We start from the raw sequence: 13,480 nt of genomic DNA, 5'->3' as shown, positions 1-13,480 counted from the left end.
CAAAATATAAATGAGATGAGAAAATAACATTAAAATAATATTTCAATAACGTAAACCGTTATAATGCTCCACTTCCGTAACTGTGAAAAAAAAAACAATAAGATGTTGCGGCGAGTAAATTGTTCTACAAACCTATTCATTTCACACAGTACACGAAACAGTAGCGTAGATGTAAGTATGTACTAAAATGATAACAACGTTGCGGGTTCGCCCATTCATTTGTGAGAAAATAATAAAAAATATATAAGATTTAGATAATAAGTACTAGGGCCGCTACTGAAGTGTAATTTTTTGAAATTCACTAATAGATGTTTGAAATGTTACTGGAATTTAATAAAAAGAATCTATTTTACCCAACGCAAAATGGAAGTCAAATATGCACACTATTTATATAGACTTGTTTTATTTTTATTTAGCAAATTTTTTTAAATCATAATAATGTAAAACATTTTGCATATTTTTTTGTTGTGACGCTAGTTCTATTATAATTCCGCAAAGTTGTTAAATTCCGAGAAGAAATTACAAAAAACAACAATAAAATAATTTCGGTGAAAAAGTTAGCTAATGATATTTTAGAGTTAACTCCAGTGTATAGTGAATACACTAAAAATTAGGATTACACATTTGGAGGAAATAAGAAAATCATTCCGTGATGCACGTTTAATATTCATTCCATGTAACCTTGGCTGAATTACAGCCTTACTTCTGCAGTAGCTCGTTAATTTTATTGCATCGCTTTTAACGTGATCCGTTTGCCAATTCGCAGGTCACAAGAGCTGTCATTCATTTGTAGTACCAATCAATCTGTTATCTGCGATCTAGTCACTACCTGCTGTATTTCTAGCTTTTTATGCGTCTGCTGCCTGAGGTTAATAAACTTAGATTCTGATTGCTCATTCATCTTACATCATTGTGGTTTGAATTTAGATCCAATTTTTCTTTTACTTTTTCTTTGGTCCATCTCGTATCATCACTGCCTAATATGTCTTGATTATTCGTGCTTAATATTTTTTTGATTTAACTTGCAACGATGATGCAAGGATTCTATCCAGTGAACTTTTTATTGATTAGATTACATTTTAGACCTTCTTTATAGTCTGGAGTTAGACTAGAGTAAGCGAACAATTGCTAACCATTGTACGAAGCTTTTTGTCTATTAGCTTTGAATAAGGCAATTGTGTTTGTAGGAAGTGGACAATTTGAAGTGATCTCTATGTTCACTGTTGAAGCCAGTCTATTCTGTTCCCGAAGATCGTGATTATCTTGCTGTCTACAATTTACTGCGTTGAAAACGCAATTATCTTCTAGTTTTTTGATTAAGTTTATTTTGAGTTTCATGCTGCGAGCAGGATGTCTAAGATTGCTTTTCTTATAGATAAACACTTGATAAGTGGTTGACTCTTCTTCGTAAGTAAATAGTGAACTAAACGTCCATTTATTACTGTATGACGTGACTGAAAATTGCTTAAAGTTTGGGATTGCGTAAAAAATATAATTCGAGTAATCAAAATGGCATTAGCAAAACTGAATTGTTAGAGTACGCTTGCTGTTTGTTGTAATGGCCGCTTTTAAAATATCCGGCTTATTTAGTCATGCACTACTTAAATGTGAATGATACTTATTACTTCATAGTTTAATCGAAGATTACTATAATTTTTAAATTACGATATAATGTGTATGGAAATCAACCATAATGGAACTCGAGCAAATATTGAACGCAATATCATCACAAACATCATACATACAGAATATAAAACTTTATTGAATATATTTTAGGTGTTAATATTAAAATTTGATGATTAATGAATATGTGATTAGCCTTTGAGAAATCGAATAATAATCAAGAATTTATCACATGAAAATTAAATATTTTTTTAAAAATTTATGTGAGAATTACAATAGTTTTCTTTCAGCTTTTTAAATGTTGACTTTAAAAGATCCATGTACGGGATAAGTCCGCCATTGTATATTAAATCTTTTTAATATGTCCAATGTAAATTATGCACAATAAAAATTTTACAATACAAGTCTAATATGACACATTTTTGCAGAGCATCTGAAGTATGGTGATTTAATTCCTAGAACTGCTAAATAAACGACTATTTATTTTTTAGTGTCTGAACACTTAAATAAATATATAAAAGTCAATGTCACTGTAGTTTAGTGTGTGAAAAGCTATTTTTTCTAGTTTAGTACGATAATAAAGCACTGGAGTTTGGTAGTCACGTCATCAACATTTACACATCCATGGTGAATACTGGTTTTTTCCTGTAGAGGCTACTGTATATTTGTAATCTAGTTGCAGCATCTTGTCATGTCTCGTTTAGATGGCTATGCATTTTTCTCAGTTTCATCCTACAATAAAATTGTTCTTCCAAATGCGTACGTTCACCTTTCTTAGTATTCTCAATGTGTTCAGTAATGTTTCTTCTACAATTATTAATTAAAACACAGTGCTAGGTAATATTTTAATGCAGTGTAATTTTGTATTGTCTATATTTATGGTTATGTTGACCCTAAACAAAAACAGACGAGATTTTAAGTGACCTAAATGCACACATTAAACACTGTGTATTGTTTGTAAGTGTTCATCTTCACTAATTATGATTGATGCGCTACAATTCTCTTTACGTTATACTTTCACGGCTTCTTGTTATTGAGTAATGAGCACCTGGTTGGATAACTTTATCTAACAGATTGCATAAAATAGTCACGTTTTCTGGAAAAATAATCGTATAATTTGAAGTAAAAAAAACTTCTTTTTAAATATTTTCAAATCAAAGGAGGTTCTCTATTTGTTGGTACTTTTTCTGTAAATCTTATTATTTTTGTATTGGACTATACTTGTTTACTCTCTTGTTGATCCTACAAAATTTTTGTCACGATTAAAGTTACCGTTTTATCGATGGAACAAAATTTTATACCACTAATTTTAAAAACTCATTTAAAAAATAACTAATAATGATTAATCAAATGCAAGTATTATAAAAAAAACTGTTATTTATCGATTTATAAAGTATATAAATATTTTATCCCTATCGAATTGTTAATTGCACATAATTAAATAAAAATGGCTGTGTTCTGTCTTGGCTCTCAAAATATTGTGTAATTTGCATTGTGCATCATATTTACGTCTAGACGAGAATGACGTAATCGGAAAAAAAAGATAAAACTAAAGATTTGTTATCTTTTTTTGGTTGTCAAATCTCAGCTGATGGACCAGTATTAAAACCAGTTGCAACGCTGCAGGCGAATTAGACCGCGAACTATGCATTAGTTTCAGCTGTCAAGGCCACTGTGTCGATGACCAGGGCGGGGCTCCTAAACCAACATCTCCTTAAGTGGCACTTGTGAATTAATCACCGTGCACACCAGATGCACTTTCAATCTTGTTCCACCTGCTTCGTTTGTACGAGTGTTCAATCATGAATCACTCCTAATCAGTATTTGTCTTGTTTCGATCTTGTTTTTGACGTTCAGTTGCTTCCTAGTGTCACTTTGTTTTTTTTTTTTATGGCTTTGTTTATATTTGATTGCATGATATTTTTAACAGACTTCAAAAATATTTTACTTCATTTGTTTTTTTGCAAATCCCATATACCATCTGTACTAACGGTTTGATTTGGTTCTGTTATTATCAAGGTCATCATGTGATGGTAGGGTCTTTGGAGATTGTTAGTTTCCGCTTTTTAATTTATGGTCCGTTTACTTTCTACAAATTAATCTCGCAAAAGAGAAGTTTTTCTAGATCTGGATTTATGGTAAAATTTTTTTGATAATGTAAATTATTTTATGGAGCTTTTTACTATATAGATGGAATAATAACTGGACCATCACTTTAGAATTGGCCTTTTCTTTTTGTTTATGTAATGTTATTGGTTTTTGCAATGCAATATCATTTTTGGTTTATATTTTTCACGTAATTTTATTTTCATTCATTGGCCCTGATAATAATAAACAGCTGGTCGGATAAACAGACACGCGGTGTTTATTTTATGCATAGGTACATTAATTTTGTTTTATTTTTACATTGTCATTTTTTCATCCCGTATTCTTTCAAGCGACAGTGAATATAGCTTTATTTTATAAATGAATTGTAATGCATCGTAACGGTTCGTGTAAACCATATCTCGTAGTGTAAATTTAAATCGTTCTTTTATCAATAATATTTATTGTGAGTGCGCTTAAATTTAAACATTCTTGTTTGTATTTCTTATGTTTTCTCTTGACGTAGGCGTCACAACCCAAATCTGTTCCCACTTGAATAACATTGCAGTAAAATGTGTCCAAATGTCGAGACGTGTCCTTTTGTTGTTCTTACCCTTAACTTTAATAATGTTCTGTTGTATGTTTGGTAACTACCAATATTTTTCACCCACGCTGCCAAATTCTATGCCACAATAAAAGGATTATTATATTATCAGTTCGAAAATTCATATATGGTAATGGCTGCCCACGTAATGTCTCACGAGATTCGCGTCGGTTTACGAAGGTGTTATTCATCTAGATTACTTAGGAGACGCAATAAAAGCGGGTTCACGGACTTGAAATTGCCACGCGCTCACCAGAATTGTGCACTTTTTGCAGTAAATTTACTTAGAACATAACCTGACGTCTGTTAGTGCGAACCATCGCATTTATTTCGTCAACGTAATGTTATTTTAGACGGCAATAAACAAAATAAATGCACGTTTTATGTCTTCATAAATAATTGTTCATGTCAAAAGTCCTCGTGTAAATTGCAGCTCACAGATTGTGCACATAACAAAGATGTTAAAGTGAATACACGCGCTACATTTCAACTACAGCCTATAGATGATTCAGTCGTAAAAATGGCTGTCACCCGTCGAAAAAGGAATCTTTAATGCTTGATCTGTGACTGGGCAACAAATTGATCGTTAATCGACTTCAGTTTGTACGTTGACATTGCTCTTTTCACAAATTTTGCGGTTTTATATACGACATACGACATTATTTACATAGTAATGTCGTTTTTTATAGGAATAATTATACTTTTGTAATGTTTTTTTTAATATCACAAAGGTGGCAAACAAGCATATAGCCCGTCTAATGGTAAACGGTCACTGTACCCTATAGACGCCTGCAGCACTAGGGGTTTCACGTGCGTGTTGCCGTCCGTGAAAAAACCTTAATATACCCTTTTTGAAGAACCCCATAGTGTAGTCTGTAGGGAAAACATAAAAAAAGGCAGGTAGCTAATTCCACAGCCTGAGTGTCCGCGGGAGAAAATGTCGAACTTTATAGAAATATTCGCACTCCTACTAAAAATTTTAATTTAGAAAGTTTGCAAAATTGTTTGTACGTTTGTTAATCAGGCACTCTTAAACAGCTGAACATATTTGATTAACACATTAGGATACTTTTTGTCTAAATCACATGAACAAAGAAATGGGATGCAACTATTATCACATATTTAGGCATATTTATAACCACGGCAGAAACTTTTGGTGGATTAGCTCCCACTTTTATTTATATTGTGATGATTAAATTATCCATTTTACAATAATTATTATAACGCGAATGAATACTAGTAATATTTTAGGGTGTGAGATATAGTTTGTTTTTTTTTTTTTATAACTCGATGGTAAGTGACTAATGCAGCAAAAGAGTATCCGCAACACCGGAAAAATTACAGGTGTGCTGTCGGCTTTTTAAAAAGGAATAAGCTCTATTCTTGAAAGTTTGTTTGTTATCTTATAGCAACTTAATGGCTTAATTAATTACTGTGAAATTTGGTAATTTATAAATGATATTAGAGCGCACGAGCATATAGTTGAGATTTTTAAACCACTTTTTGTATAGCCATGTTGCATTTGCTGCTCAAGGTACATATTGGGTTTCATGAAGTCACGATAAGCACGAATATTCTAATCACTCATGAGAACTATATGTTCATATGATATTTCATGAAATCTCTAATATTTTTATTATTTACCTGTTTCATAATATAGTGGATAATTTGGATTATATCATCGTCTTTCTTTTTTTCATTAAAAGTATCCTTTTTCAGAGCTAATAATTCATACATTCTCTTCCAGCCAGCTCTATTACAGCTTGTATCTTTGATTTCCCTATATGACATGGCACCTAGTGTTTCCTTTGTCTGTCGCATGTAGTTATTTCTCGGTCTTCACCTTCCTCTTTTGCCCTCTATTTTTCTTTTTAGTATGCTCTTTAAAAATCCTCATGGCATATAAGGTAGCCATTTTGCCTCCTCTATTCTCTATTGTTTATATATCATATATCGTAGCGAGGTCCAAATGTAGCCAACTAGTGTTACATATTTCTTTGGAACAGCCTCGTCATTCTGCATTCTAATGAACTAATTTAACGGTAGCCGCCTATAATGTATATCTATTTTAATTTCGGTTGTCAATAAATCTAATCAAAGTGCGCTGTATAGAATTTGTTGTGATGATTAATTGAAAGTGTTTTGTAAAAAAGTCGCTGACAAATCGAGTCGCTATCAAGTGTACACGTACGTGTAGTGTTTAGGTATTTTTTCAGTTGTTTTTTCCCATGTGTTTAGCACAAAAGGCTGCGGGTAATCGAACCTTTCAAGGATTTTGTTGTTCTGCTTCAGGGATTTTAAGAGATTTCCGTTATTACTTAAAAGTGGATTGTTTAAAATAAGAACATGAATTAAAATTAAGAATCTTTATTTTTACTATACAAATACAGTTTCGAAACTCTTAGAATAAGGTGCGAAATTTTAGTTTGATAACATTTGTTGTTCTTTTTTCTCTTAAATTTAAATTTTTATTTAATCCTTATTAACTACTTAGTACTTGTATTGTGTATGAAGCAATTGTTTGCCTGAACGGTGTTTTCAAAATTTTCATTACATTTTGGCAATACTTATGTACAATACTGTTTACGGCCATTATATAACAATTAATTATTTTAACGTGCGTTCGTTAAAAAATATTAGATACACTTTGTTATTAGTTTTTGCTTCGTCTAAATTTTCTTTATTACTCTTCACTTATTTGTCTGTTCTGTTGCCATTGGCGAGCATAATGACTGTATGATCATTTATAACTTTAACACCGTCCATATTTTTCTTTAGTGCCTTGAGTAATGTGTTCATTTTTCTTCATGCGTTTTGTATTTTTGTACATTCGCTTTGTTTGGAAATCCGTTATTCATTTGTTGAATTGGCTCAATTGACTTTTTTTTGTAAGTTATAAGAAAACTTCTGCTATTGTTGCGGTCTTGAGTATAATGACTTTTTTTGTTACTTCTGTAATGAGATTGTTATGATGTACTTAATAAAGAGTTGCGACTATGTCATGTATTTGTCACGTAACGTTCTAAACATTGGATCTTTGTAGTATTTACTAAGAATAATACGAGACTTTATATAAAAAATATATATTATAGTAGAGAATTTATATCTGGAACTCACGCCCCGTGTCGGGAGTTTCATAATTTTTATAGTATTTCGATAACACATAATTTTATATATTACTGATACTACAAATCTTTATTTCAAATGTATATGAATGATTAAAAAAATATGCAATGTGAAACTCGAATTTGAATTTCGTATTTTTTTTTTCAGGAGAACATAGATCCTTCGCCATACAGCCTCTCACCGGTGTCGGCGAAGTCACAAAAGCTGCTGCGGTCGCCACGCAAGGCCACTAGGAAGATATCGAGGATTCCCTTCAAGGTTTTGGATGCGCCGGAGTTGCAGGACGACTTCTACCTGAACCTTGTCGACTGGTCGGCGCAGAACGTGCTCAGTGTCGGTCTAGGCAGCTGCGTATACCTATGGAGTGCTTGTACTAGTCAAGTACGTATTCTTTTCTTCAAAAATACTTTTTATCGACTATTCCCATTTTATGAAGACTCGTAGAAAACAATAAATTCGTAGAAGATATAAATGTCTTGTAAATGTGAATTTCCAAAATTTTTAATTTTCAATTGATTTTGTAAGGATTTGTAATAAATAAGCTAAAATATATAAAATATCTTGTCGGTCCCGGCATAGAATCGGCTACCACTTCCTTTCTCGTGGGTGTCGTAAGATGCGATTAAGGGAGCTTATGGTGGAAGGATGGGCAGCAGCGTCCCTCTTGATACATCTGTAAAACCCTAACTGCGGTTGCCAACCCGCCTGCCAAGCGTGGCAACTATTGGAAAATCTCCCCTTATGGGGAAGGCTTATGTTCAGTAGTGAAGAGTTAAGGGCTGAAATAATAAGTTAAAATATCAGAACTAACATGGAAGTAAATTTTTTCGATTAAATAAATATTTATCAAAATTGGTTCACAATTAACTATTATGTAGAGTAACAGTCTCTGTTATTCGATATAGTTGAATTGACATACTCTTTTATCTTTGAGTTTGGTTACAAACTAGTTTTACGATTGACGATTTGGACAATCGAATCATTAGACACCCGCCTCGAATTCTCAACCACTACACATGAAAATCTCCAGAGGGAGACTTTGTACAAAAGTCGATTGCTTGGGTACCTCTGTCCCATTCGTGTTTCTACCGTAAAGCAGTTGTTTGTATAGCTGTTGCATTTCGGTTTGAAGGGTGGGATGGCAACGCACGGGGGGTATCATGGGCGAAACAGTATAATCTGTTATGTCAATGGTACTGCTCATGTCTATAGGCGACGGTTACCACTTTCATCAGGTGGGCCGTCGGCTTGTTTGCCATTCTAAGTTGTATAAAAAAAAAACTTCAGGTAACGAGACTGTGCGACTTGTCATCGGAAGGGAATACTGTGACGTCAGTGGCGTGGAGCGAGCGTGGCCACCAGGTGGCGGTGGGTACGCAGAAGGGACACATAAGTGTATGGGACGTCACCGTCAATAAGGAAGTGAGTATTTAATGTAGATGTAGTTTTTTTTTAAAGAAATGGTAACCCTGTCAGCGTTATCGGTATAGGCTGGCGAGGCACCAGTAAAGGATAATAGGTGGAGATAAAGCAGGTCAGTTGGCCCATCGTGATGATTTCATAAAAAAATAACCACGATGATTTCCAGGGGCACCGCGTGGAAGTCGACCTGTTAAGGTGTATATTGCTAGTAATGGACCTGTTAAAATTCATTACTTCCTATCTTTTACCCCTCAAAACTAAGTGTGTTCGACTAGATGTAGTAACTCATATGAAAAAACGAGACGACAGACATGTTATTTCGTTTTATCTTATAGATATTTCTTTTTTGTTATAAGTGGTATATTAATTTTTAGATAAGTACGTGCTTTTTCGATAGTTGCCTATGCATAAGATAGAACTAGATGGCACGACCAGTGGTCGATTGTTTTACATGCGTGCGATAACGAAAACGTGTCTGCTGATTTGGATTTCAGCTGAATGTAGTCGGTCGCAGAAGTTAGTGTACTAATTACGCAAAAAACTTGTCACAGGTGACAAAACTACAAGGTCACATAGCCCGTGTGGGTGCTCTGGCGTGGAACGGCGACGTACTGAGTTCCGGCTCAAGGGATAGGCACATACGGCAGAGAGATACTAGGTGTCCGCGTAAGTATTATATTTAATAGCTTGTTATTCTTCTCTATAGCAATATAAAGAGGAAAGATTTGATCGTTTGTTTGCTTGTAATGGATGGACTCCGTGCCGTGTGGTCCCGGTATAGTTGGGCCACTTTCTTTCCCGTGAGAAAGGAACTTAATAGTCGAGAAATGAGCAACAGCAACCTTTTAAAACATCACCAAAGCCTAACTGCTGTTTTCAATTCGCCTGTCAAGCGTAGTAACTGCTGACAAAACCCCCACTTATGAGATATAGAGGGAGGCCTACATTCAGCAGTGGACAGAAGTTTGTGAGTTTATCCATTCATCATTATTGGTAGTATGATTTGAAAATAAAACAGTAATATTTAAAAACTATTTCATCTATAATAAGTAATTATCAGCGATTAACGGGTCGGCAACGCGCGTTTAAAGACCCTTGGTATTGCAAGCGTTCATAGGCTACGGTAACCGCTTACCATTACGTGGGCCGTATGCTTATTTGCCACCTCAATGGTATAAAAAAAAAGATAAAAGAGAAATTTCCAAATCGGTTTATGACGGAGTTATGATGTATCAAACATAAAAAATAGAATCATATTGAGAAGCTCATTCTTTTTCAAGTCGATTGCAAACAGCACAAATTTTATTTTATTTAACTTAGAATGGCAAACAAGCTGACGGCTCACCTTATGGAAAGTGGTAACCGTCGCCTATAGACATGAGCAGTACCATGTACATAAGACGGTATACTGTTTCACCCATGATACCCCCATGCGTTGCCATTTCTGAGCACTCGGGAAAATTATAAACATAACGTAACATAAGAACGAATAAATAAACATTTCATTATTTGTGAATTTGAATATTTACAAGTTTTAATACATTGAATTACAGCTCAACAGTCAGGCCGTGTGCTGCAGGGGCACAGACAAGAGGTGTGCGGCCTCAAGTGGTCGCCGGATGGCCAGTCGCTGGCTTCCGGCGGCAACGACAATAAACTATTCGTGTGGTCTATGGTTAGTTACACTACTAGTGTAGTAATATATCTTTGGTCGTACCGTCTATTGTAAAATTGTGTCAATGTATGTCCATGAGTGCGTGCGTGCGTACGTGCGTGCGTGCGTACGTGCGTGCGTGCGTGGGCGTGTACTGTTACAACCTATATGTGATTAGATATTATTCTCGATTTGCAATATAATTTATTTTCATTTAAATCGGCAATATTGTGCTTATATAAACTATATTAACCGCTTAATGCCAGGGTTTTCTGTGAAATGAGGTCAACTGGCGCACTGGCGCACGCACTAAATTCAAACGAGCATACAATAAATATACACTGAGTTCTATGAAATATTATATAAACGGGCGAGAAGGTATCGCTCCAGATAAAAATATAAACATAATATTTATAAGTGGCGATACTTGGGTAGAGGTACTTGGGATAGCGCAAATTGGTACACATTTGATGCGCGTGAGGGTCTTATTCGAGATGCTTAAGTGGTTAAATCCTACTGTGCCCCACAAACAGTGCGTGATTGCACGCTTACGTGCGTGTATACTTTTGCGTGCGTTTTTCATAGATTCAAAACTAGTGCTCGATAACTTTTTTCTCTTGACTAGCAACATTACCGATAACTGTCTCTCACAGTTGCAGTAATAACTGTTTTTAATTTATTTTATACATAAATATTCCTATTTAGATATTGTTATTAGTAAGTTATTAGTGTAATAAGTGCTGATTATTTTTTATGTTTAGTTTAATTCAATAGGTTTCAATATTAATTAAAACGTGTTTACATGGAAACATCAATTTTACTAACGTTTTGTGTGCTTATTTTGCGATTTTCTATAACAAAGCCCTTGAATTTTTTTTAATTGTATCTGGGTTTAAAATAACAAACAATTTTTCTAACAAGTGTAATAAATGTATAGATTATATACGATAACATGGCACGCCCCATTAAAATGCAAAGAATTCAAAGTGTGTAAATAAAAATATTCACAAGATTTCGACCAAGGAATATAATACTCTTCTGGCCAGACTGCTGAAGATGTTTCCTCACAAACAAACAGAGCACCACTTCTCTGTATGGTCATACACATTGAAGTAAAAAGTTGGAAGGGCGTGCCATGTTAAAGTTGATAACCTCGATCTAACTGCCCCTCCTCCTCCCCCTGTCCCGCAGCACTCGACGTCCCCGGTGCAGACGTACTCGGCGCACGTGGCAGCGGTAAAGGCGATCGCGTGGTCGCCCCACCAGCACGGGCTGCTGGCGTCCGGCGGTGGCACGGCCGACCGCTGCATACGCTTCTGGAACACGCTCACGTCGCAGCCCATGCAGTGCGTCGACACCGGTATGTATATACATACATATATATACTAATACCTTCTTTAAAGGAAAATTTCTTGAGTAGCGACTCCGCAAAGGCGAACGCAATGAAGGACGAGGTCGTCCTAGATGGAGTGACGGCTTTAAATGCTTTACAGCCGCTCAGTGGATGCAGATGACTCAGGATCGTTATTACTGGGCCAATATGATAGATCCATATTTAAAAATTTTTTATCTAGTATTATTTTTTGTATATCAGTAAAGAAAAACAGCTACTCGGTTTTCTCTGCCTATACCTTGCATTAGTTGAGTCTCCCATCCGAGAAATAGGTATTGGCGACCCGCACGCATGCCAAAGATAAAGGAATTAAGGGGCCGCCTGAAAATCAGCGCTATATAGGTACATCTCGCTGAAGCTGTACATATATAGCAACAGCTGAGGCGGCTCCTATTACCAACAAAATTCATTGTTTTTTTTTTTCTTATTATTGTTGATTTTTTTAAATATTATTACTGGTAATAAACATTATCTATGTATCTATCTATCTATCTCATTAATATAGATAATTTGTTGTAAGCATTCATTATCATATCGGTCGTTAACTGTCCTTTGTTGAACAAAACGGGTTTTGCCAATACCACGCTTGGCGAGCGGTTTGGTAACCGTAGTTAGGCTGTGGTGATGTTTTAGGAAGGGCGTTCCCGCTACCCATCCCTCGAAGTTAATCTTCTATGCCGGGATCACATGGCCTATTCTATGCCGTGGGTGCCGTAAAAGGCAATTAAGAGAGGGCGAGGAATGGGTAGCAGGGTCCCTCATAAAATAAGTCCCCAAAGGAAGCCTTATGTCCAGCAGTGAACAGAGTTAAAGGCTGATATGAAGACGGTGAAGATTAATAAATCTAATTGTAATTTTTTTCTTTTCAGGATCTCAAGTGTGCAATTTAGCGTGGTCGAAACATTCTAGCGAACTCGTATCCACTCACGGCTATTCGCAAAATCAAATATTAGTGTGGAAGTATCCATCGTTGACACAAGTGAGTTGTTAATGTAATATTTATTGTCTTCGTAGCTTCGTTTTCGATGTACAACACCAGAGGGGAGACTTTGTGTAAAAGTCGATTGCTTGGGTACCTTTGTCCCATTCGTGTTTCAACCGTAAAGCAGTTGTGTTTGCATGGCTGTGTTTCGGTTTGAAGGGTGGGATATGGCGTGAATTTACTGGGTACGGAGGAATAACACCTGAGTCCTCAGGAATGGCAACGCATGGGGGTATCATGGGCGAAACTGTATACTCTGTTATGTCCATGGTACTGCTCATGTCTATAGGCGACGGTTACCACTTTCCATCAGGTGGGCCGTCAGCTTATTTGCCATTCTAAGTTGAATAAAAAAAAAGAAATTTTTGTTTTGAGTTTCTGCCATAAAGCAGTTGTGCTTGTATCGCTGTATTTCAGCTTGAAGAGTTGGATATACTAGTGTAATTACAGGGTATAACCACATAACATCTCAGTCCGGGGGTAAAGGATTGTTAGGAATGTGGTCTAATAGCCCCATTGCTAGCAACATACTCTTTCAGGCCCATCTTCATGCGGTTTTCCTTTGAAAATAATCTTGGTTAATTCTTGTGA

General features: G+C 35.4%; 1 protein-coding gene across 1 annotated transcript in view; it reads left to right on the top strand.

The window, feature by feature from the left end:
- Positions 1-13,480, top strand: part of LOC113522462 (fizzy-related protein homolog) — a 56,612-nt gene that overhangs the window by 38,089 nt on the left and 5,043 nt on the right. Inside the window, exons 3-8 of the mRNA XM_026908147.3 lie at positions 7,586-7,819; positions 8,726-8,860; positions 9,412-9,526; positions 10,414-10,535; positions 11,706-11,874; positions 12,777-12,886. Of these exons, the coding sequence (XP_026763948.2) occupies positions 7,586-7,819; positions 8,726-8,860; positions 9,412-9,526; positions 10,414-10,535; positions 11,706-11,874; positions 12,777-12,886 (885 nt within the window). The remainder of the gene's footprint in view (positions 1-7,585; positions 7,820-8,725; positions 8,861-9,411; positions 9,527-10,413; positions 10,536-11,705; positions 11,875-12,776; positions 12,887-13,480) is intronic.

The sequence above is a fragment of the Galleria mellonella genome, unplaced genomic scaffold (assembly GCF_026898425.1).
Source record: "Galleria mellonella isolate WM207_F2 unplaced genomic scaffold, CSIRO_AGI_GalMel_v1 utg515, whole genome shotgun sequence".
Lineage (NCBI taxonomy): Eukaryota > Metazoa > Arthropoda > Insecta > Lepidoptera > Pyralidae > Galleria > Galleria mellonella.
Note: the sequence above shows the minus strand (reverse complement) of the source record. Positions and strands in the feature narration are given on the sequence as shown.